This window comes from Mytilus californianus, unplaced genomic scaffold, assembly GCF_021869535.1.
Source record: "Mytilus californianus isolate M0D057914Y unplaced genomic scaffold, xbMytCali1.0.p SCAF_9, whole genome shotgun sequence".
NCBI lineage: Eukaryota > Metazoa > Mollusca > Bivalvia > Mytilida > Mytilidae > Mytilus > Mytilus californianus.
In genome coordinates, this window is record NW_026262745.1 from 70739766 (window position 1) to 70766854 (window position 27089).

At 32.3% G+C, this 27089-nt stretch overlaps 3 protein-coding genes and 1 pseudogene across 3 annotated transcripts; 2 read left to right on the top strand and 2 right to left on the bottom strand.

Moving 5' to 3' along the window:
• The window catches only part of LOC127716372 (methionine adenosyltransferase 2 subunit beta-like), a 135733-nt pseudogene that overhangs the window by 83874 nt on the left and 24770 nt on the right, over window positions 1–27089 (top strand).
• Window positions 77–2729, bottom strand: LOC127716375 (NAD(+) hydrolase TcpC-like). The gene is made up of 2 exons (XM_052222559.1): window positions 1888–2729; window positions 77–746 (listed from the first exon to the last, which is right to left on the bottom strand). The coding sequence occupies exons 1-2, from the start codon at window positions 2696–2698 to the stop codon at window positions 391–393; spliced, it is 1167 nt and encodes a 388-aa protein (XP_052078519.1). The 5' UTR covers window positions 2699–2729; the 3' UTR covers window positions 77–390.
• On the top strand, window positions 18509–19556 carry LOC127716376 (putative nuclease HARBI1). The gene has a single exon (XM_052222560.1). It carries the CDS (start codon window positions 18585–18587, stop codon window positions 19518–19520), a length of 936 nt encoding a protein of 311 aa, XP_052078520.1. The 5' UTR covers window positions 18509–18584; the 3' UTR covers window positions 19521–19556.
• LOC127713969 (uncharacterized) lies at window positions 21826–22491 on the bottom strand. The gene has a single exon (XM_052219919.1). The coding sequence runs from the start codon at window positions 22459–22461 to the stop codon at window positions 21826–21828; it is 636 nt and encodes a 211-aa protein (XP_052075879.1). The 5' UTR covers window positions 22462–22491.

Consider the following 27089-nt stretch of genomic DNA (forward strand, 5'->3'; position numbering starts at 1 on the left):
CTGTTACAGGAAACACTGATATGACAAACATAATCATAGAATATTGCTTCTGCACCTTTCTTAAAAGCAGTGAATATCAAGATCAATCATGATTTAATCAATTTCGTTTGAAAATAACAAAATATGCTCATCTTATTAAACATCGTATACAATAGTGCAATATGTGCGACGCAAGTATAAGAGAAAATAAAATGAATGAGTTTTACTTATTAACTTTTGTAATGGTCACGTGTCGTTTAATAAGTTACAAAATTATAAACCTGAGACAACATTTTCTGATCAGCATCTTTAAAATTGAACCAAATTGCAGAACATCAATATGTCTAGTGTGACGATTGGTATTTTATATTACACATTTCCATTGTATTGCCACGTCTTGAGCTTAAATATTCACTTGTCTTCCAGAACGTATATAATATCATCACCAGGTACATACAACAAAGCCCGCTTCAGTCTTCTTATTTCTTGAATCCTTGTACTTTCATCTGTCATATCTAAATATGTAATATTTTTTAAACAATCAGGAAACTGCTCATCTGACAACTGTTCCAATAAAAGGGGAATGACACAACTATCTTTATCATTAATATGTCGTACTAATGCTCTTTCCATTTCGTTCTCGCACCAAGGGCTCGCAACAAAATTTCTTGTTAGCACAAGGATTATCTTACAGCTTTTTCTGATTGCTTCTGTGATGTTCCTGATTATCGTTTTTCCCGGAACGAAATCCCGGTCCGCAATACAACCTGAAAATAATTTACACAATTATTACATATATATATGTTGACAATACAAGAATGGATGTTGTTAAGATATTGTCGATGACGTTATACCAAAATCGCATTTAGAATGCGTTACAAACAAAAACTTTCTTGTATTGTTCACTTTATTTCCTTCAAAATTTCAATGCCAATGTATCAAAAACAATAACTAGTTCAAAAATACAAGTATGGAAAAATATTTAGCTCGTGACCGAACAACACTGATAATAAGTTCATTCGTGAAATAATGTCTGGTTCGGTCAATCGTTGAATATTTGTTCTATATTTGAATTCGTGGATTAGAATTTCTATGACTCTTATTTATTTGAGTTAAGTGTTATCAGATACCCAAATTGTATTCACCATCAGATATGTTTGCTAGTTATTATATCGACAGGAAATCAATTATTATCATATTAAATAATAAATTAAATTATAAAATATTTGGGTTTTTTCTAAAATGTTTTTTGTACTTTAGGGAGCAACCATTTAACTTCAAAAACGGGGGTATGGCTTTTTTGTCTGAGTCAGAAAATATTTATTTTTTAGTTTTTTGACAATCATTTTTTTTTACCAAATTTAACACTTTAAGCATGATAAGGCATGGGGAAAACCTGGATTCAGAATAATTTTATGTAATCTGCTTGACCACAATATTTTTTTCATCAAATTGAGGATCAGAATATTTTTGAAGAAAAAACAACAACACCCCTCCCCCCCCACCCACCCCCCCCCCGCCCCCCACCCCTTTGAAGTTAAATGGTCGTTCCCTGCATGTTAACTATTACATACATGTTTTTTTTCTGTCTTTAACAGTATTCGATACATTTCTTTTTTGTAAGCAGACGGAAGGTGAAAACATTACATTTTTTTTATTGATTGATGGTTTATGGTTATTGCAATTAACAGCACTCTTTGTTATGTCATGACTACTAGTTTTATGTTTAGATAAAAGTGGTGTATCCGGAATAAACCACGCACCTTCGACAGGAAAACAATCAAACAAAGACAATTCAGATCACCTTGACACGAGCGGATTTTGAACACACAACAATAGTGTTGACAGGCTAGCGGTAACTGTAGATTAACTACGAGGCTCTTATATCTTTAAAAATCTATAAATTACCTTTAAAAGCTTCGTCTTCGTCTGAAAATTTCTTTTCTAATTCGAAAAGAAGCATATTGATAACCCAGTCACTGTCTCTCTTGCTATGAGATATGAAGAAACTGTATTGATATCCTTCGGGTACCTGTTGAGTCTCTAGAGAAATCGGAATAGGTGCTGAAGATTTTTCAAACTCTTCTTCGAGATCCATTTCAATATCGTCTTGTGGAACGACATTTGATATTTGTTCTTTGAACTGTTCAAGCTGCTTCTGTCGTCCTGTATCTAATGTTTTTATTGCTGTGCCACATTGCAAGATTTCTGTAATTATATCTATACCGGTTTGTTTTAACAATTGTTTTACCGTTACCACATCGTATATAAGTGAACACAAGTCGGAGTAGTCGTTCCTGATCATGTATTCATACACTTCCTTCGTATTTGCCTGCTGTTTTTGGCATTTAAGCAGTATGTAAATTATTTCTCGGAGAAGATAGTAGGGTTTGTCACCTCCATTATCCTTGCTTTCAACGCCATATCGTTTTAGAAGATATAAACAGGTAACTTTAAAGTCATATGTCTTAACATATGAGGATAATGATAACGCTCGTTTTATCCACTCAGCAGCTGTGACGAGTTCATCTAAGTCGTATAAACATGATGCCATTCTTTTGGCAATGTTGTATTCGCTTGGACCTGATAAAGCTATTCCGTGTTGCAAATAATCAAGAGCATAGTGAAGAAACTCTTTATTCTTAACCACATAGGCGCCATATTTGTTGGTGGATGGGAACTTGGCAATCTTCTGACATATTCTTGCCAATATTTCCATATCAATGGCAGATCCTTTTGATTCGAAGCATCGTTGTGTGCTGCTTGAAAGTATTGCCAAGACAATTCTCTGTTTGTCGTTAAATGCAAATCGCCTAAACTTTCGGCAACTTGCATACGCGTACTATAAGCGAACCAGTTCATGGTAAAACATTCTGTTGATTTAGTAAGTATTGCTTCAGCCATTTCAAGTCGCTGTCGTTTTACATGCGAATCTTTCTCTTTCGAAAGATGGAATAAAGCACGTCCATATTTATTCATTACAAATGAATCGGGTATTATTTTCTGCATGTCATATGCCTTTCTTAATGGTATCATTGGGTCTCTGATATATTTGACAAATGACTCATCTTTAATGAACTCAAAATCTGTAGGATTATTTTCAAGTGTCTTGTGTCGTTTTATTAATATATGGCCTATTTGTGCAAGTGATCTTGAAATGTAAGTTCCTTTTTTATCAATGTCATCTGTCATGTTTGCAACATTTAAAAACATTTCAATCGCCTTACAGGTAGCATCCAAGACATCTTTTATTCTATGTTCAGTTCGTTGCCTTTGTAGTGAATCGACATGACGATTCCATGCCTCCCCAATGTAATACGACCATACTATTTTGTATGGATATTTGCTGCAGATGATTTGGGCCCTTTCAAATTGTTGAAGGGCTGTGATTTTGCGAAGAAAGTATTCGTTTGTTCTACTGCATTGGATAGATTGTTCTAAATTACTGATAGTTTGTTTGTTGTGGAAAACACATTTTTGAAGCACTAATCTTCTTTCTTTTTCGCTTCTTTGGTGTTCTGCCTGCAGCAGCTTGTGTGCATCAGTTAATTTGCTGCTTGCAATGTTTTCAATATTAGCTGACATATCGTGCACCAATGCATACCCTTGTTCCAAAAGACAAACAGCTTTATTGACCATGTCTTTTTCTTGGGTGCTATTAATGATTTTTTCCATGCGTTGTTTGCATCTTGCTGCGTCCGATAGTCTATGCAATCCCTTATAAATCTGTTCTAGATCGGACAATGCATTTAAATTGTTTTTATTTTCCCTTAGAATATGTTCAAGATTTTCTTTTGCATAACATCGCAATCTTGGTAGTTTTGTTTTCAAAATAGCAATCATATTATTAAGAACATTATGTACACACTTATGCTCAACTTGCAGTCGTATTTTAAGTCCTTCTATTTTATCATAAATCATTTGGATGTCTAAAACATACATCAGATTAAGATTCAGTCCAAATAATCCTGGTATGATGGTACTATCCATCCTGTTATGTATTCAAATACTATAGTACACTATTTGCCATAATACTCCTTAATTCTGACTCATCTGTAAAACAAATTTCCATATATATTAATTTTCATTGAAATGAATGTTTACAAAATTTCATGCACTCTGCTCAAAGTACAAATAAATATAAAAACCTTAAATGAGATATACAAATTATCTCGCAAAAATTGCGACGAAAAAGCTTTTGCAAAAAGTAAAAACAATCGCAATCGAAAATGCAAAACAAATTTTAGATTTCTAAATGTACAGTATGTCAAATGAATCATAATGATCATTTGTCATGTACTGTGTGGACCTATGTACTGGCAGATACTTTCATTTATAATACCATCTATAGTTTTCTGTATGTTTGTTTTGTTTTTGCACGTCTAAGTGTAATTGTCGGGCTAAATCTTGACAGAAATTTTAATGTTTGATTTCTTTGCCAGATTTGTTTCGTTGGTAATACTCTATTGCTTTATTCTTCAAATTACAGTTGTGGCGTTCTTGATGTGGGTGGTATATAATCAAACCAAAATTATAGTATTGAATTTTAAAATATTTTCGTATCGAACATGACTGAGGAGACAGTAAATGCCGAATTGTGCATCTGGTGCAGTAATATGTTTACCGTTAATATTGTTATATGTAATATTGTAATGTGTTGTTATAAATAAAATAAACTAGTAAATCAGTATATTTTGTATGCACTTCAAATAAATGATTGAACTGCCTAGTATGTACATATTGGTTTACAAACCACACATTTGCTACTGATGCCAGACAATAAACGACAATTTTTATTAAAGATAGAAATCCAGCCTTTGGGCATGATGATCGTACTCAGACTCAGGTATCAACAGCTATCAAAAGTAAAAAAAACAAAAATACAAAACTTCAAGAAAAACGTCCTTTATCAAATGGCAAAACCAAAAGCTCAAACACATCAAACGAATGGAAAACAACTGCCATAATCCTGACTTGGTACAGGCATTTCCTTGTGTCAAAAATGGTGGGTTAAACCTGGTTTAATAGCTACATAATTAAAACCTCTCATTTTCATAAAATTCCATTATATTGACAACCATGAGTGAACAAAATCAAAATACTATGTATTTGTTGCTTCGAGCACACTTTTGTACTCCCGAGTACTGAGTAAAATTTAATGACCGAGAGCCAATGAATGTATTAATTAATTTTTGTTTTCTCCGTTTCATCTGTAATTCATGTGAGCTTATTAATCATTTTATCATACATTCATGTGCACGAAATATATCATTTACATTATATTTCTTAAGAGTAGTTCTGACATTTGAGTAAATTTATTTATATTACTTTTTAAATCAGTAATTTAATATGTAAACCCTTTTTGGCGGTATTACATGTAGTTGCCGATATCATGCCAATCAGGTCCACTAAAAATATCCAATTTTATTTATATACTTAAACGAATATCAAAATCAGACATGGATCCAGTGGTTAGCAGGTAGGTTTATTTTTTAAGATATGATAGTGGTTAGCAGGTAGATTTGTTTTTTAAGATATGATAGTGGTTAGCAGGTAGATTTGTTTTTTAAGATATGATGATCTTTTGTCATACATCTAAAAACATGTACATGGATATAGGAAGATGTGGTATGAGTGCCAATGAGACAACTCTGCATCCAAGTAACAATTTATAAAAGTAAACGATTATAGGTCAAGGTACGGCCTTCAACACGGAGCATTGGCTCACACCAAACAGCAAGCTATAAAGAAATTACTAGTGTAAAACCATTCAAACGGAAAACCCAACGGTCTAATCTATATAAAAACGAGAAACGAGAAACATGTATGAACTACATAAACAGACGACAACTACTGTAAACATGGTCGTTTTATTTGTTAAACCATTTTACCTATTGAATTGCTTCCTTAGTTGCACATTTCCGTTTTATAGTATACATTATTGTCGAATATAATATTCTAATCAAATTGGCAATCGACCTTTCGTTTTTTTAAAGGTTTGAGCGTTCCGTATGATGGAAGACAGTAAATCGGTACGAATGCTCACAACTTATTAAAAAAGTGTTGATATTCGAAAAAAAAATCTAAAGGAGTTTGCATATATATCAATTGCCTGTTTCCTGCCCTTATCCAGCATACACAAATTTCTATGGACATTCTAATTTTCCGAAATCAATCGCTGATCACATACTTTTCATAAGCTGACTATTTGAAGGTTTAATTTGTTATCGTACTTACATGTATAGTTCTAAGAGTTATCATTTATCATAAAAAAAAAGTTCAGAGTTTAGCAATTAAACCAGAAAAAAGACAAGATTGTTCAGCAATTTATATGTTGATTATGCAGTAATAATGTATTAATTTGATGACAGAAAAATAGACTTCATTCCAAATTAATAACTACAAAACATCTTCTTAAAGTGTTACTGCATCTGTAAAATTTGAAATGATGACATTTTTCCTGTTTTATCAAAACCAATTGCTCTTTTTATAACAAGAGAAAAGATAAATCATTTATACGTAATGAAAGGGTCGATAGAGACACTTGCTTTGATGTCTATAGAAAGTGTTCATATCAGCAGGTGATATTATAAGTAAGGAAAGGGTCGATAGAGATTCTATGGTGCCTTTAGGAAGGAGTCATATCAGCAGGTCATGTTATAAGTAAAAAAAATGGTCAATAGAGACACTTTCTATGATGCCTACAGGGAGGGGTTAATCAGCAGATGATGTTATGAGTAAAAAAAAGGTCGATAGAGACACTTTTTATGCTGCCTATAGGGAGGGGTCATATGAGCAGGTGAAGTTATAGGTAAAGAAGGGGTCGATAGAGACACTTTCTTTGGTGCCTTTAGGAAGGGGTCATATCAGCAGGTGATGTTATAATTGAAGACACGGTCGTTAAGCACATGCTATGGTGAATTTAGGGAGGGGTCATATCAGTAGGTGATGTTATAAGTAAAGAAAGGTCGATAGAGACACTTTCTTTGGTGCTTATATTATAGGGAGGGGGTCATATCAGTAGGTGATGTTATAAATAAAGAAACAGTCGATAGTCACACTTTCTTTGATGCATATAGGGAGGGGTCATATCAGCAGATAATGTTAAAAGTGAAGAAAGGGTCGATAGAGAAACTTTCTATGGTGTCTATAGGAAGGGTCATATCAGCAGGTGATGTTATAAGTAAAGAAAGGGGCGGTAGAAACACTTTCTATGGTGTCTATCGAAAGGGGTCATATCAGCAGGTGATATTATAGGAAAGGAAATGGTCGATTGAGACACTTTCTATGATATCTTAAGGAAGGGGTCATATCAGCAGGTGATGTTATCAGTAACAAAAGGGTCGATAGAGACACTTTGTATGATGCCTATAGGGAGGGGTCATATCAGCATGTGATGTTACTAGTAAAGGAAGGAAATGTAGAGACACTGTTTATGATGCCTATAGGAAGGGATCATATCAGCAGGTGATGTTATAAATAAGGAAAGGGTCGATAGAGACACTTTCTATGATGCCTATACGGAGGGGTCATATCAGCAGGTTATGTTATAAGTAAAAAGAAGGGTAGATAGAGACACTTTCTATGGTGCCTTTACGGAGGGGTCATATTAGCAGGTGATGTTATAAGTAAAGAAAGGATAGATAGAGACACTTTTATGGCGACTATAGGAAGGTCGTATCAGCAGGTTATGTTAATATTAAAGAAAGGGTCGATAGAGACACATTTTATGGTGTCTATAGGAAGGGGTCATATCAGCAGGTGATGTTATAAGTAAAGAAAGGGCCGAAAAAGATACCTTTTATGGTTCATCTTTCACAAAAAAATACATAAAAAAATGAGAATAATTGTACATTACATTCAACATATTTAATGCAAAGTATATTTTTATCAGATCTACATCAGGATGTCATCTTTAGTCATACTGTATGATATAAGAGCAAAGTCCTTTAAAACCGCTTTTAATATTTTAAAGAATGATGAATTTTGCCTTAAGCCCAAAGGTGACTCAGGAACAGAAATATGGTCACTTTTGGTTTTTGAACCGACAGTAAAGTCCATGTGAATGTTTGAGTGTCCGTTTGGTCGTGTTGAATGAATAAATGCGCAGCCACGTCGGGTCAGAAAGGAGATTTTTTTTCCTTTGTGTCGTGAAGAGATAGAGTGCCAGCTCTCTGCACGTTAAGAACCCTTTAAAGAACTCCTTGAAGGGTCCGTAGGTGGGTTGTTGCAAGGCTAAATTTCAATTTCTTTATTCAATATACTCTCATTTTCTAGTGGGATTTCCAATTTCTCGACATTCATTTTAATTGATTAAAGACCTTCCGGTTGTATTCATTATGGATTTGTTATCATCATGAGCATGCATGAAATATTTGAAACTGAACGTAAAACAAACCACAATCAATAAATGTATTACTACTCTTAATATCAGTGTAAAAGTTAAATATACTTCTTCCACTTGTGCTATGGGGTATATGTTGAATAATAGAACAATGATTAATTGATGAAGTTAATCTTAGTACACAAGAAAAAAGATAAAGCAAATTAACAATAGTGGTATAAAGGTTCCTCTATGAAAGTATATATGTAATTAAAAAAAAGTAATAATTGTTTGTTTTTATACAAAATATAAAATACATTTACACCATGAATACATTGAAAGTATAAGGATTTCCTACATTTATCATGATAATCATGATCACTAACAACGTAGTCAAATATCAGAATGACTACCCTCCCCCTTTTAACCCTCGTAAATTACTGGAATCTATCGTTTTGCTTTAATTATAAATCATAGTGCAAATGATATTAATTGTATGATTAACTTCTTTTAGAGGTGTCCAAACAATAATACTTTAAGAAAAAATATAACCTAACAGTCATACGTTTTAAAGGAATATAAGTTAATGTCCTTCTATAAGTTCAAATAATTTCATTTCACTTATTTTTTTCACTTTGCAAGATTAAGAAAATATTGTTTCCAAATTAATTTATGTATTCTTATTGTGAACTATAAAAAAGACAAAACTGTCAACAGTGTATTCCAAATTTTACAAACCATTTAAATTATACTTTCTTGCGATCTAACATAATTAATTTCTAGCTATTATTTATCTTAATTTGATTAATAAAGTAACATGGCATAAATTTTTCAATTTATAATCGGTTAATGTACAAAGGGAAGCAACTTTAGTTGTTCTACATAGGGGCAAAATTGGCAGGTTAATGGTGCAAAATCAGCAGGTGCCGTATCAGCAGATGAGTGATCCAGACCCGTCTCCATTTACTTATCACTTCTATGTAAATCAGATGATGTCAGCGTCTGATATCGCCAGGGCTGACGCGGACGCAGACACGCGAAGCTTACATCTAATACTAGGACAGGTGACATTGCCATAACAATAATTAGTCAAAAGTAATACAACAAGTACATTAATACATGTAGGACGTGAAAAAAATGCATATGTCAATTTATATTAAAGTGAAAAATAGCAATCAATAGAACGTTGTGAAGTGCATATGAATGTAATAATTATATAATCGAATAATAGAGGAAATAAATATATTATACATACATGACTTCCTGATAGAATACGTGTTTTATTGTCCGGTTATAAATTGAGTTTACATAACTGTATACTATATGTTTTCTGAAAACCAGTATTTAGGTCATTAAATCGATATTGTGCATAGTCTTTTGAAATGCTCTGTTTAGTCTTTTAACATGTTTAATCAACCTATTTTTACAGTATTGTTCAAGCTCGTTCCTTTATGTGAGATTATTATTTTATAATTTAATGAATTAAGTCAGATATTATATAATTTGTAGGTCATCAATTTTACACAAATACATATGCATATCATATGTGTACATTACAATGCATTGATTCATGCATTTGTAGGTGCCAATTTAGTTGCACGTTTCTTTCTTTGCTGAGTATATTATTATGCTCATAGTTGGAGATTGCTAAAATAGTGAGGTAAATAAAAAAAGAAGAAAAATGGTCACAAAAAAGAGAAAAAAAAAATACGACATTAATGGACTGTAGATGGTGGAGCTAGAATGTATATTTATTCAACTGTACAACTGTACACATAATTTTTGGGGAAAATCAACTGTTTTATGTTTTCTATATATACAACAAAATAATATCATGCCCCCTCCTCCCCCATCCCCCCTGTTAAAAAAAACAATATTTAACACTGTTGAATAACTTTCCTCATTGAAATGATTGATGAACAGAAAAATATCTAATAGAATAGTGCATTATATATTAAAGTATGTACACACCATCGTGCATTATCTGTTAGTAATAGATGTAATTTCTGCTATCTGAGGTGCGTTAGCCCCGAAGATATGAGACGATTACATTTTATTTACATAGAAGTGATCAATATTTTATCTTTTCGTTTGTTCTAAAAATTAGTTTTGGACAAAGCAGGAAAATTGTCATTATCTAAAATTTAGTAACTTTTTTGGAGATGTTTTGTAGTTATGGATTTTGAATGCAATCTTAATTGTATCTGTTTTCTCTCATCAAATTGATACCGTTATCACTGCTTTTGTTTGCCAATATGAGTTCCTTTACTATCTTGTATTTTTCAGGTTTGATTGCCAAAATCTGAGCTGTTTGCTTATAAATGGAATAAATTTCTGAAAGATACAGCAATATCCTTTTGTCTCTTTCTAAATTATCATGAATCATATAGAATAATGACATGGCGTACACTAGGGACACCAAATCGGCTAACGCCTTTTGGATACACAAAGTGCTCGGATGAAGATCATATCGTGTTTACACCTTAAATTTTACTCCGAGCACAGATACGAGCACAGATAAAACCTGTGCAATTGGAAATGTTTTAAGGGATGCTGGAATATAGAAGCATAAAACGTATATATATTTTGTGTTTCCCAAAATTTAAAATTTGAGTGTATTTGCTGTTTGTTATCTTCGCCCTGTCATAATTTCTCTATTTATAGCAGTTTTTAAAAAAAATAGGCAAAACTTTCATTTTACACCTATGTTGTATTTTAAGTCATGTCGGATGAAACTATAGGATTCCGATTATCTGTCAAAAAGTCAAAAACAAGAGAAGCAAACATCCTTAAACTGTTAATCCGAAAGCATGCCGTACTTCAACATACATCGGCATATATATATATATATATATAAATAACAACGTAATCATTGTTATAAACTATACAGGAAACATGAACATGAACACGAGTTGTATGTGGATATAAAAATATACAGATGTACACCTAGGATTTTAACTTTTCCTGATATGGATTTATATAGATTATAGATTATGTTTGTCATGTGCTTAATTTGTTTACAAATATTAAGGTCATTTTACCAGCTGATTAGTTTGATGATCACATGTACAGTTTTCGGAAAATTATATTTTTTAAATCGTACGTCGATTTATATAGCATTGTTCGACACGATCAAGGTATATGAAAATACAATATTTTGCGAGATCGACATTGTACGGGTACACATGGTACATATATGCATATGTTATCATGGTAATGGGACAATGGAACCAAATAAAAAACGAACGAACAGAGTAAAAAAAGACGGTAACAAACATAACTTTACGACAGAAGGCGGATTGAATGGGGTGGTATAACATTGTGGGTTACTTTACGAAACCCCTGTATGCGCCCCCGTGTTACATAACACATGCATATTATGTGAACAATTTTAGAACAGATCAATATTACATGAACGTTGTTGGTTACGTATATCAATCGATCAACATGTATTTTCAGTGATACATAATATGTATATATCGCTATGTGACTAACATGACTAAATACATATAAAATACTTACATACTTTTCAATTTCAAAGTTCACAGATCTACAAATATGTACAGCATTACCATTATTCACAACCTTGACGATTATCACTGAGTGTATAACATGAATAACTCCGACAAATTGTTGTGCTCGGTTTGTTGTGCATGTTGTGTATACATAGCCAGGATATAGATGTTTAATTATTGTTTTATTGATAACCTGGTTTATTTTGTTTCAAAGACTTGAATTTACCGTACCGCGGGGTTATTATTAGATTAAACCAAAGAGTAAAAATATATATATATATATATACATGGTATGTTTGCAACCCGACCAAAGGGCAGAAAACAGTCACAGGCCACAATGGGTCTTCAACACAGCGAGAAAATCCCGCACCCGGAGGCGAGCTTCAACTGGCCCCTAATAAAAATGTGTACTAGTTTAATGAAAATGGACGCCACACTAAACTCCAAAAATATAAATGAACTAAAATTAAAAATGAAAATGTATACAAGAGGGTCTGTATGGGGTTTACAGAATAGAGAATAATGGCCATTATACTGCCTAAGATTACTGCAAAAAATTGGCCCAACAAATACGGAACAGACAATCATGGGAAGCCAAAATATAAAGAATAGAGAATTATGGGCAAAAATATAAAAGAATAGAGACAAATGACCTAAGAAATTAAAGAATATAGAAAAAAAGATTCCCCATCCAGATCCGTATACCATATGTATTCTCTTTTACGTACATTGTAACACTACATTAGAAAAAAGTAAAATAATAAAAATACCGAACTCCGATCAAAATATGTGACCGATTTAGCTTGTTCTTCATAAAATATGACAAATCATACTTTCTAATTAAAAACATTGTTATGTGGCACTTATATCGGAGATGTGTTTCAATTAATTAAATTTTTTCCGGTATTAGAGTATATTTTTAGCTCCCCTGGCCATCTGGGCCAAGTTAGCTTTTCTCATCACTTGGCGTCCGTCGTCCGTCGTCGTCCGTTAACTTTTACACAAATTTTCTCCTATGAAACTACTGAACCAAATTTAACCAAACTTGGCCACAATCATCATTAGGGTATCTAGTTTTAAAAATATGTCCGACGACCCCGCCTACCAACAAACATGGCCGCTATGGCTAAAAATGGAACATAGGGGTAAAATGCAGATTCTGGTTATATCGCTGAAATTAAAGCATTTAAAGCAAATATGAGACATAATAAAAATGTTCATCAGGTTAAGATCTATCTGCCCTGAAATTTTCAGACAAATCAGACAACTCGTAGTTGGGTTGCTGCTCCTGAATTGATAATTTTTTGGACATTTTGCAGTGTTTGGTTATTATCTTGAATATTATTTTAGATAGAGATAAACTGTAAACAGCAATAATGTTCAGCAAAGTTAGATCTACAAATAAGTTAACATGATTAAAATAGTCAATTGACCTCTTAAGGAGTTATTGCCCTTTATAGTCAATTTTTAACAATTTTTGGTAATTTTTGTAATCCTTTACAAAAATCTTTTCCTCTGAAACTACTGAGACAAATTTAACCAAATTTGACTACAATCATCATTAGGGTGTCTAGTTTAAAAAATGTGTTCGATGACCCCGCCTTCCAACCAACATGGCCGACATGGCTGAAAATAGAACATAGGGGTAAAATGCAGGTTTTTGTTTATTATTTTTTAAACCGTTATAAATAGAGAAAATCTGAAAGTAGCAAAAAGTTCAGAATAATGAGCTCTACCAAATGTTAATATACGTAAAAACTGTAAGACAAATTTTTATAGGAGTTATTGCCCATAAATGACAAATTTTACCATTTTATTTTCCTTTTTGCCTATTATCATGAAAACTATGATATTTAGAGAGTAACATTTTTTTTTCCGTTATGCCTTATATGATTTAAATTATAATAGATAAATAAACACTTTAAATCACAAAAATGATCAGCGAGGCAAGATCTATTAAAAAGTCTGCCGATATAGTAAGTCTTCTGTCACTCTTCATAGGAGTGATTGCCCTTTAATGAGGATTTGTTTTACCCTCTTTTGTGTTTTGAGCAAAAACTAAAGAAGACAAAGAGAAACTAAACAGACTTAAAGATCAGTAATACAAGATCAACAAAATAGAGATTTTTGTCATGAAGTCTATTCAATCTACAATGTTGGAGATTGTCCTTTGTTTGATATGCACATAGACCAAGTTGAGCGACACAGGCTCGTTAGAGCCTCTAATTTTATTTCCGGATTTAATTTACGATGATGTCTTACATTCCTGAGTGGTTTGGAGAACAGGACGATTGTCAATATATTACTACATACAATCTTTAGACACAAATGCATAATAAAATGCAATTCTTACTTTTGATTACACAATTTTACAACCTCTCTCAGCTTTAGCTAGTTTACCAATATGAAGTGTCGCTCCCATACGGTGAGACAAGAGGAACGTATTGACAGAGTCGTCCATGTGGATTTTAAAAGGACGAAAAAAGGCGAAGGTCAATATGGACACTTATAGTACCGATATAAATATCTTGTTTGGTAATTTTTCTGGTTCCTAAGGCCTGGGTTGGATAACATCCCTTTTAAAAAAATTATCGGAATTTACAACATGTTTTAGGATTTTTCATTCGCTTTAATGCAATAAGCCGCAATAAATAGCAAACCAGAAATCCATCCATTCGATTGATTGATTGTTGTTTGATAAACGTCCAGCGACAAATATTTGATGCGTGTTCAGGATGATAACAACTTTCTAATAAATACAATATGCAGGTTCTGCAATGGAGGCTGTCCAAAACGAAGGTCGGCCTCGGTGAAATTTTGATTGCCACTCGAAAATGAGGGTATATTGGATAGGGACAGAAATGTTGCCTTGCAACAAGGACACCTCTTGTAACCCTAAAAAGTTGTTACAAGGGTTCTTACGTGCAAAGAGCGCGGCAGTCTCTTTACACGAGGCATTGGACATATACATGTATCGTCCCCATTCTGAGGGGTGGACAGAGGCAAATTTAAGGAAACATCTGAATGAGGGGGTAGGGAAGTTGGAGTGAAGGGGGAGCGGGGATATTTTGGAATTCTTTTACCGATTTTTGTCTTGGAGTTAGGGAATGCAAGTGGCAGTAGATGGGGAGTTGGATTTGGGTGATAGGGTAGAGGGAATTAGGGACACCCCTATCCAACCCCTTCGTCTAGACCGGACGAGGCTGTGTATTTGTACATCCCGCACAGCCAAACGAAAGCTAAACTTTGGCAAGGGGTTTACTTCGGTCAGAAGAAGATCGAGAATGACTCCATATTTCTATCCATCAGTCACCCTTTCATCATTGCTAATGTCAGTTCCATTGTTAAATTCTCCGGTGTAAGTACGCATGGAAACTTTATTTTTTCAATGTCTTACTGAAATATGGCTTCTTATTCAAATTTATTGTTATAAAAGTGTACATATATGCTGACTCTAAATTCGAATTATTTACTTTATTTACTAGCACATTTCTTTTAACAGTCTTATCCATTTGCACGAGTAATTAGGAAAACCTATTAAATAAAAATCCTAAGAATTACACTATCTACACAGTCAAAAAAAAGAAATCCCAATGGTTACCAGATTGACGGACAAACACTCATTATTTTTAACATTGTGAATTGAACATTGTCCTATCTCCGCAAAAACAACACTTCTTTTCATATCTTGTTAAACTATTTTTACAAATATGGCTGTGGATACTCTGAGTACAGACAAAACGAAGCATCTAGGAAAGTAATCAGGCATGGCTGGACCTACACAAATAAAAGTTATATGCATTTTACAATGTGTTTTCCTTCAGAAACAAATAAAAAAAAAAAAAAAGAAGCTCACCTGGATTTTGGTCTACAGAAGATAGCAAAATAAACATACAACTGAGTTTCATTGGATACGGTCCATGCACTCGTTTACACTTTAAATCAAATGTTGTTGTCCAGATAAAATATTCTCCCTCTATTGCCGGTAGAAACTAAACCAGTTCACATCAACAAGAACATGTATATGAGGGAGGCTTCTCAAACCGCCTTCCTAGAGGCGGATTATGGTGTAAAAAGGGGGCTCCTCATGGGGCTACATTATAAGATAATAAAATTATGGTTAATGCATAAACTTTTTACATGTCACACTAGCTCCAAACGTTGTCTAGTTTTGCCTCCCCTTTCAAAATCCTGGATCCGCATCATTTAAATTCGCAACATAGTTTATTTTGGCTATTCTACAGGCAGGTATAAAAAAATAAATGAATAGCAAAATCCAGTTGAATTTTTTCAAGGACGTATAAGGGAGCTACCATTTGATTTTTATGGGGGGGGGGGGGGGGGGGGGGAGGCTAGGATGAAATTTGAAAAAAATGTAGGACACGGGAGTTTTGAGTAAAAAAAAAGCAGGATGGGCAACTTGGCATAAAAAAAAACGAGGATAAACTAATAAAGAAAAAGGCAGGACCGAATAGAGTGAAAAATAAAAAGGCAGGACAAAATTTTTCATCCTAGCCCTAGTGTATTTCAGTTTTCTTTTTAATAAAGAGACTCACTGACCATAGGGTACTTCTCACGCTGAAAACACAAAACAGTTTTGTGGTTCATATTCACACCCTTTCTTGGTTATCTCCCATGTATGATCATGTAGACAGAAATTACAAATGTAAACAACTTGGGCGTGTTTTATTGGTCTCTTCTGTACATCTCCAGAATATCTTCTGGTGAAGCGTCCAAAAAAATGAGTCTGGGCATCTTCTGGAGATATCCTGGAGAAGAACCAATAAAATACATAATCAAGATGGCGTCAAATGTAGCCGAATTTTTAATGTTGGATGACTTAACCGACGTTTCTGACGATTTATCAGTTACATCATCTCATTCTAACGACATGACTGTAATTGTGTTCTCTGTTTTGGCATCATTGTAAGTATAAAAACAAAGTTAATCCAGGAAACTATGCAAAAAGTTACGACAAAACAGACGATTTTTCGTTCCCAATTGTTAATAATCCATTTTTGGACGGTAAGGGAACGACCATTTAACTTCTAGGGGTGGGGGTTATTGTTTTTTTTTCTAAAAAAATATGTTAATCCCCAATTTGACGAAAAAAAAATTTCTGGTCAAGCGGATGACAAAAAAATATTCTGAATTCAAATTCCCCCATACATTATAGTATTAAATTTTGAAAAAAATAATCTGATTGATCGCGTTGATAAATTTATATGTTCCTTTTGCCTCTTCTATAGGTCACAACTTCTTCGCCGTGCCCGTGTTTGTAGTCGCGTTTATTTATATTTTTTTAAGTATAACTGGTAAAATATTCCTTAAGTCTTAGATCGTGTAACCACAAATTGATTAAACCTTCGACCAAAATCTTACATTTAACAAAGTTTTGATGAGGAAAGGAGAAGGTTCACGAAGGGCCAAGTTTTTTAAATCGGGCCAAAAAATTACAAATTTCACATAGGCTTGTGATGATAAGTACTATTAAGACAAACATATATATTTTTGGCATCTTCCTTTAAAATTTATGAAGCTATGACCTCTTAAATAAACATTATTTGTATTTTAAGGTCAATTTTGGTCATTTTTTTCAATAATTTTAATTGTTTTTGGCATAATTAACATTGGCCGCCATCCGGCCACGATCCAAAAAGTTTTTAAATTGATGAATTCTATATCAAAATTGGAATCTTTTGGTTACAATACATTTTTCAAGCTTTTAGGTCTGAAAATTGCACAAAATCGTCATACGTTTTTGTACATCGTACCAATCTTTTAAGCTAAGCCAATTGCAACAGATTTTTATAGTTGGTTCTCATCTTGTTCTTTGACACCATTGTTTAAGCTAAGGAGAAGGATTGAGCGCTCCTAAATGTTTCGAACCATGCCCACATACTTTATATGCCTGTCCAAGTCAGGGGTGTTATGTTGTTGGTTCGTGTCTGTCATATTTATTTTTCATAAACAGTTTTAATTGTAATTTTAGCCGTCAGTTTTCTCTTATGAATTGTTTTTTTTTTTTTTGTCTTCATTTTTTAATGTCAGGGCCTTTTATAACCAACTTTACGGTATGGGTTTCCTATTGTTGAAGACCGTACTATGACCTATATTTGCTTATATCAAATTATTTGAACACTGGTGCATAGTTATCTGTCTCATAGGCAATCACGCAATTAACAAAGAAAATTGGTTTGGAAAATTCGCTATGTTCATTATGTTTTTTTTTTTCGTTATGCTTTCTTAGCTAAATTTCTTTTTGTCAATGTTTCTCTGATGTATGATCGAACATACACCTTGTCTGTCTATATCAAATACGTTTAAAGTAACCAAACTATATTGTTTTTGTATATATATAAAAGATATACCCGCAGACTTAATCTGATGTCAAGTAAAATTAAGAACAACTGGTTTTAGGGAATGAGGTGACGGTGGGGGAGTAGAGAGGAGGTGTTGTGCGAATTATCTTCACAAATTTCTTCAGTTTCTTCGCATGGTTATTCACATTTCATTTATTTCTAGCCTTTTTGTGTTTCATATACTATATGATATTCATTCTGATCCTATCTTGGACAGTGTCCATTCTTCTTGTGCTGTATCTGTACCCATGAACCTGCGTTTTATTTTTTTCAAAGAGAACATATGAGTCATACAAATAACTACAAGGTTCTTCGTCTAATTTCAGAAACAGATCTCATCATGTACGGATACAAGGTTATATAGACACGGTTGTGAACAATTATATAGCCACAGATTTTAGAAGAATGTTTCGTCTCACCCGTCCTTGCTTTGAATCACTGCTTGAAGTTTTATCTACTAGGCCTGAGATGGAAGTACGTCCAGACATGTTCGGGGGCCGCGAACGAGTGGGTCTTGAAAAAACCGTTCTAATTGCACTTAGATACTTTGCTCACCAGGGAAACATTAGATCCATATCAGAACTGTTTGATGTTGCGGACTCAACAGTGGTTATATGCAGAAATAGAGTAGTTGCAGCTTTGATGGCGCTAAAAGAAACCTATATTAAATGGCCATTAGACCATAGAAAGCAAAGACATATATCAAATAAATTTCAAGAGAAAAGGGGATTTCCTGGTGTTATTGGTGCGATCGATGCTACGCACATTCAAATACAACCACCGAACGAACACCCACAAGCATATGTGAATAGAAAATCCTATCACAGCATCATTCTTCAAGCTGTTTGCCTACCAGATACCTCATTTTCAAACTGTTTTATTGGATGGCCTGGAAGTGTGCATGATTCTCGAGTTTTAAAGAACTCAGAGTTATGGGCGGAAGGTGAAAATGTTTGTGGAGAAAATCATATAGTTGGGGATGGTGCTTATCCTCTTAACCAATGGTTGCTAACGCCTTATCGAGACAATGGCAATCTTAACGCTGAGAAAAAACGTTATAATTACATTCATTCATCCACAAGAACTGTAATTGAACGTAGTTTTGGAATTTTGAAAGGACGTTTTCGCAGATTGCATTTTATTGAAACCAAGGAAATGGAAACATCCTGTGATATAGGTGTTTCATGCTGTGTCCTTCACAACTTTTGTATCCAACACGGGGACATTGGCGAAGAATTCATAGAGGAAGATTATGGGAACTGTCATGCAGCTGCAGTCCAGGCCGACAATGACAATACAGGTGCAACTAAGAGAGACGGAATAGCCAGAAACTTACGTTAGTGATATGAGAACTTAATCTTCATCATAAAACATTTATAAACCTGTTCTGTTCTCTATGTTAAGTATTGAAAACATCAATGTAATCCTATTTTATAAGGAATCATTTCATTGTTCATATTAAAATCTTTAAAATTATAGTGCAGTTTGTTCTCAAATTTTGTAAACTTATTTGGTCGTCTCGTGGACATTAATCTAATGTCTCTATCTATGTGAAAGAGAAGCCAAGTTAAGTTGTAGTTACTTAGTACACAAGCTAACCAACGTAGGCAATGGGGATGCATGAAATGTAATTGAGGGTGTCAGTCTAATTATTGGTGAATCAAATGTATGTGATTTTACAGTTTACATCATGAGACAAGAATTCGAATAATATTTATTTCATAATTCTCCAATAAACATAATAACAACAACTTACTGTTGTGAAACTAATTAGATGATTAAAATTAACAATCGCAATTGTAAATATCATCCAAAATAATAAATAACACACTGTTGTAAAATAAATCAAATTAACAATTGTAAATTTCAGGTAAAAAAAACACCATTTTGTTGTAAAATAAACCAAATTAACAATTGTAAATGTCAGGTAAAACCCCGGGTAAAACATCATACTGTTGTACTTTTGTAAAAAAAACAAATTAACAATTGTAAATGTCAGGTAAAAAACATCATACTGTTGTAAAATAAACCAAATTAACAATTGTAAATGTCAGGCCGGTAAAAAACACCATACTGTTGTACTGTTGTAAAATAAACCAAATTAACAATTGTAAATGTCAGGCCGGTAAAAAACATCATACTGTTGTACTGTTGTAAAATAAACCAAATTAACAATTGTAAATGTTAGGCCGGTAAAAAAATCATACTGTTTTACTGTTGTAAAATAAACCAAATTAACAATTGTAAATGTCAGGCAAAACATCATACTGTTGTACTGTTGTTAAATAAACCAAATTAACAATTGTAAATGTCAGGCCGGTAAAAACATCGTACTGTTGTAAAAGAAATTAAGTTTTGAAGTTCCATTTAGTATTCAACACATCACATACACGAAGTCAATGTCTATGATTTATTTAGACCTGATAATGCAAAAGTAAACAATCTTTTTAACATTTTGAATAAAAGAAACCTTTAGAAATTCTATGCACAGCTACTAACTCAAACAACATAATATTAAACACTCACACTTGTGTTTTGTCTATAGACACTTACATATTCAAAATAACCAATAAGCACGCAATTGTATCTTTCCCTCATAATATGTGTCTATGAAATTGCATGCATTCTGGTAATGTGAGGCTAGTTCAAACGACAAATGGGCTCCCATTAATGTGGGACAAAATGTTAAAGCTGTTAAAAATTCGTCATAGGTACACATGATACCACATGCATCTAAATATTCAAGACTTAAATTTCTCAAAGTATCTAGAATAGAACTCATCATGACCTGTGTAAATGAAAGATAAAGGTAGGTCAGCTTAGACAGTGGTTTTATATTTTCGAGTTGTTTATCATTTATTTTTGTTGATGACAGATTAAGCACTTCTAAACTTAGTAAGTATTTTAGGAAGGAAATATCTGACAATGGACACTCGGTAAAGTCTAAAACAGTTAGGTTACTAGCATTTACAAGGCCATACATAATATGGTTAAATCTCTCTACACCAACTGTATACACTTGACCTCCAAGTTCTAATACTTTCAACTTTTGTGGGAATGTAGTAACAAGCAACAAGACATGTTCGTCAATATGACAACTGTCCTCAAATGCTACATTGCTATACAGTGATGGGTGTTGTCTGATAATCGTCCAAAATCTAACACAAACTTTTGACACATTTCTCAATAATTCACAAACAGGTATAAGCTGCATTATTTTGACAAAAATCTCATCATGTAAATCCATTAAGTTTAATCCTGTAAAAATAGAAAATAAAATAAACGTTTTAAGATTTTCTAAATCAACATTTACATATAAAAACAAATCTGATGGCAGTAGAATTTTAGTTTTCTCATATACCCGGTACATGATAGAATATAAACATAAGGAGATGTGGTATGATTGCCAATAATACAACTATCAACCAAAGTAAAAATGAAGTGGATATAAGCAATTATAGATAACCATACGGTCTTCAACAATGAGAAAATCCCATACCGTATAGTAAGCTACTAGTATAAAAAGCTCTGACACGGAAAATATTAAAAAAAATGATAAGAGAAATCGAACGGCATTATTTATAAAGTACATTCATTGTAAATGTGCACACTTTTCTTCCATCTATATGACAACTGTCATCTCTATTTATTTTTTCATCTCATTAATTAGTTCCCTAAACATATTCATTTTCTCACTGTGCATTCTAGCTTTCTCAGCTTTTTCTTCTTCTCTTTCCTTTTTTTGTTCCTCCATGTATTGTTTCAAAAAATCTACAACGTCAGGAGAAGGACCACTTCTACGCTTCTTTTCATTTTTAGGGGGCTGAACAGGTTCCGTTTCTTTGTCATTATCGTTGTCGACTTCATCAACTTTGTCATTGTCATTGACAACTTCATCTACCTTTCTTTTATGACACGTATTTAAGATTTTCGTACCTGATGTGGTGCTTGGTTCTATTGTAGGATTTCCACCGAGAATTTCCTCCAGTTCTTCCTGGAAAGCACACGACTTCTTATCAGCACCAGATCGGTTGTTGTGGTCTCTTGTTCTTTTCAGGGCTGTAATTAATGTTTTCCATTTCCCCATCACCTGTTCCCAGGTAAACTTGTATCCATTAGATGCTAGTTCTTCTGCTATGCATAACCACATTTTCTTCTTTGTGTTTTTCCCTTTTTGTGTTGCATCATCTCTTTTTTTTATTTCAGCTAGTAGAATTTTGGTTGCTGGTACGTTCCAAAAAATTGGCTGGGTTTCCTCAGAAGACTTACTAGTAGATGGCATTGAGTCTGTAGTTGAGTCTTCTGTTGGAGCTGTCCGGCTTTCGACTCCTGAAGAAAAAAATAAAAATATAAAATCAGTTGAAAAGGGCTTAATTAATTAAATCGATCATCTTTGTTAGCCAAGGGTCATGGATCGTACAGAACTGAGAGTATTCACAGTGTTAAAAGCTAGTTCGAAGTCAAAACCCACTTTTAAAAAGTCATGTATCTTGGCGACTGTTTTTTTCTCTCAAAATATGTGAACATTTGTATAGAAAGCACATAGAACTACGAAAACCATTATAAATAGCATTAGGTATGAACTAGACAACAATAACAAAAAAAATTAGGTTTAATATTTTATATATAAGCAGAAAATACAAATAATATTTCGTTTTTATCGCATTCAGTTTGGTTCAACTTCGTCAAAATAAGCTAAAGTTCGAAAATATATTCTAATCAATTTCTGACAGCCAAAATAAGGACAATATGTTACAACATGGCGTTATGGCAAGGCGTATAACTATTTATTTGATTTTCTCATAATATATATCAGAGATCTTATATGATAAATAAGATATCTCACTAAATATATAAGATATCTTATATCATTAAATTTTTGTAATATATCTTATATATTATATGAGATATCTTATATATTACATAAGATATCTTATGTACAATAAATAGTTTATAAGATATATTCCATACTTTATATGATATCTTCTAAAGTTTATAAATATCTTGTAAATTATATGAGATATAAACTATATAAGATATCTTATAAACTTTATAAGATATTTCATATCGTATAAAACATATCTTATATACTATATAATATATACTATATAAAATATCTTAAATACTATATAATATATCATATATACTATATAATATATCTTATATACTTTATAATATATCTTATATATTAAATGTATAAGATATAAGATATACAATATAGAATAATACTATATTTCATATACTATATAAGATATCTTATATAATATATAAGATAAGATATATCACATAGAATATAAGATATATCATATAGTCTATAAGATATCTTATATACTTAAAAAGATATATAGTCTTAATTTATAAGATATCTTATAAATATCATTTATTTAATATATGTTATATATAATAATATCTATATAAGATATCTGATTAAATTTGGAAGATACCTTATAAAATATATAAAATATCTAAAAAAGTATATAAGATATCTTATAATAAGCTGATTATAGATGATATCTTATATAGAATATAAGATATCTTTAAAAGTTTATGAGGTATCTTAAATAGTTTATAAGATATCTTATATAGTTCATACGATATCTTATATAGTTTATAAGATATCTCATATAGTTTATAAGATATCTCGTATAACTTATGAGATATCGTATAAAGAAAATATATAAGATATACTATAAATTATATGAGACAGCGGTGTAGGTAGGCCCAAATGATGTGTACTCAATGAAAGGGAAGGAAGTCTTACGGCGAGTGGTCTCGGGCCGCTCAAGACACACCGAGCTCTGGGGTAATGGTGCAAAATCCTGCATTCTCGCGATTTCCTTGGACTTAAACAAGCCTTACAGGAATCCTATTTCATCAGTAATAAGTCAACTTTTAAAACTGGAATATATGATAAATAAATTTAAAAAAAATATATAAGTTAGAGAAAAACAAACTTCTAATGTGTGGTGAATTGATAAAGATTGGATATTAAGTACAATTAAAATATAAAATCAAGTGCAACCACCATATATTTTAATTGTTACCTATTCAGTATCAGCCGACTATACATTAGAATATCCAAATTTTTAAGCCAAAACCGTCTGTGCAACTTAAAGGGTATTTTTAATGGGAATAGATAGAATAAATAGAATCACATTTCTCTATATTTTATTTTATAAGTGAACAAGCAGTCTTTCTTTCAGCTTTTAATGCTCAAATTTAATTCTAAAAATCAAGGACAATTTCTGTTCCTTTCTTCTACTGATGATGTTGAAAACCGTGACTGCTGAAATTTATTTTCCACGGTATATTTTCCATGGTCTCTTTAGCACGTCATATCTTATTTCGTCAATTATCTTGAAATCTTCAGAAAAAATGTCAGGGTAAGGAGGCATAGTAGACGTTACAATTGTGTTCTGACATCCCGAAAATTCAGCTAGATTAAGTGTTTGCATCATCTACACAATCATGATGCAGGTTCCGTCAAAGAAAAGAGTAGACCAGTTTTCGGATCGAACTGAATATAGCTACAAAGTGACTATTAACATATGTGTGTATAATACTTTTCAATGTATTCTATTAATTCATGCAGTTTTATTCTTACTAGATTTACCATATTTTATTTTTGTAAAATTTTCGATGTGTACGCAGCTGCCTTTTTTGTGTACTGATGGCTACGCGCCTGTGAGATATCTTATAAATTTATATAATATATCCAATAAACTATATGAGATATCTTATAACAATATAAGATATCGTATAACTATATATTAAGATATCGTATAAACAATATAAGATATCTTATAAACTATATATGATATCTAATAGAATATATAAGATACCTTATAAACTATGTAAGGTATCTTATTCCAAATATATATAAGATATATCTTATAAACTTTATGAGATATCTTATAACATATATAAGGTATCTAATAAAGTATATGATATATCTTATATTATATACTATATTAGATATTGTATATACGATATAAGATATCGTATATATACTATATACTATATATGATATCTTATATACTATATGATATCTTATATCTTATATACTATATAAAATATCATATATACTATATACTATATAAGATATATTATATACTTTATAAGATATCTCCTAAAGTTTATAAGATATCTTATTAATATTTTTTATTTAAGATATATTATGTACTTTATTAGATATCTCATATAAGTAGTTAAAATGATATATAAGACATTACGATATCATATAAACTATATAAGATATCTTATAAAGTTTATGAGATTTCTTATAACGTTTATGAGATATCTTATAAAGTTTATGAGATATCTTATAAAGTTTATAAGATATCTTATAAAGTTTATGAGATATCTTGAAGTTAGAATAAATAATAAAACGCCTTGCTATATGGAGTGTTTATTTTTTTCAAATCTATTTACAACTATAATTTTATGGAAATCAGACATTGGTACAAATGATTTCAGGACTTAATTTCGGTATGAAATAAAAAATTGAATCTCTTTTTAGCTCAAAGGGAGTGATTATCAGACCATGTTATCAGACATATATCCTGTATAAATTCATTGAAATCAGACATTGGTAAAAATGAATTTACAAAACAATTCATACTCTGGCATTTGTTAGTCTAGTATGCTTTTATTTATAATTTTAGTTCATTTATTTGTATCGCAGTTAAAGACTACGATCTGTAATAGTATACATGATTATTTAGGGGTCAGCTGGAGACCGCAGCCGGGTGTAGGATTTTATCGCTGTGTTGAAGACTCGTAGATGGCCTTGGCCTGATTTGTGCTCTTTGGTCGGGTTGTTGACTCCTTGACACATCCCCCGTGTCCACTCTCAATTTTATTTATAAATGTGGATTTGGTTATGAAATAAATAAAAAATACATGTATTCCAACTAAGGGGTGACCATTCGATAATGGGGTGGGTGTGATTTTAATCTGATTGCCTTCATTTTAACATGTTGATATCAAAGCTTATAATTATTTGTTTCTGTGGTTGTGCCACGCGAAAATATTTTGACATTTGTATACTTCTTTGTCCCACTATTTTGAGTATTAGGATTTTCGTTTGCATCCTGTCTTATGTAAGGTCAGATGCGGATTCAGAGGGGGACTCATGGGTCCCCCCCCCCTTTTGTTGGAAAAATTTGGTTGATTATATAGGGAATCACTGAAGCATGACTAGAGCGGGGCCCCCTCTTAGACAGTCATTGTCCCCCTTTTTGAAACTAGTGAGCCGCCACTGAAGGTTATTTATTTTCAGCTCCTAATACCATTCGACAAAACACATTCTGGGAAATTTCTTTTGACCGATTTTAGTCTAGGAGTGAGATTTAGGGAAGGGGACTGAATTGGAAGTTGGGAGGGGATAGGAAAATTGGAATCAGGAACCCCATGTCCACCCCTCTTGAGGCAATACACTATTTTTTGTATGAATTTTGACATGTTTCTGAAGGGGAAACTTTCTAGCTTTCACGCTTGTCAAAAAATGACAAACAAATCTTTAAGGGTAGTCACAAAATAATAAGTTGAATACTAGTTGTGGGGAAGACAAATATAATTATGGTCATAAAATGTCAATAATCAAATTTAAGGGTTATTATCCCATCTGTAGGTATGTGTATTACGAAATTTTTAAATCATACTAATACCAAAACTGTAAAAATACGGAATACTCTGAAAAGAACAAACGTCACATTTTAAAAACTGTTTATACCCAAAGGAAACGTCGTTCACAGCCAAAATATGTGTTGTTTTATATTGCATTTAAAAAAAATGGGATTTTGCGGCAATCAAGTCAAGAATTTTACAAAAAATGCTAAACAACATTTAAATTAAATAAAAACGTGCTAAGTCACCGGAGTCGAGTGCACCGTGGAAATATTTTTTTTT

What these genes read in the sequence shown, in the direction of transcription:
- LOC127716375 (XM_052222559.1), bottom strand. Translation starts at nt 2,698, where the DNA reads ATGGAAATATTGGCAAGAATATGTCAGAAGATTGCCAAGTTCCCATCC. An exon ending in CGAAGACGAAGCTTTTAAAG is followed by an intron (nt 747 to 1,887) that starts GTAATTTATAGA and finishes AATTATTTTCAG; the next exon opens with GTTGTATTGCGGACCGGGAT.
- LOC127716376 (XM_052222560.1), top strand. Translation starts at nt 18,585, where the DNA reads ATGTTTCGTCTCACCCGTCCTTGCTTTGAATCACTGCTTGAAGTTTTA.
- LOC127713969 (XM_052219919.1), bottom strand. Translation starts at nt 22,461, where the DNA reads ATGCCATCTACTAGTAAGTCTTCTGAGGAAACCCAGCCAATTTTTTGG.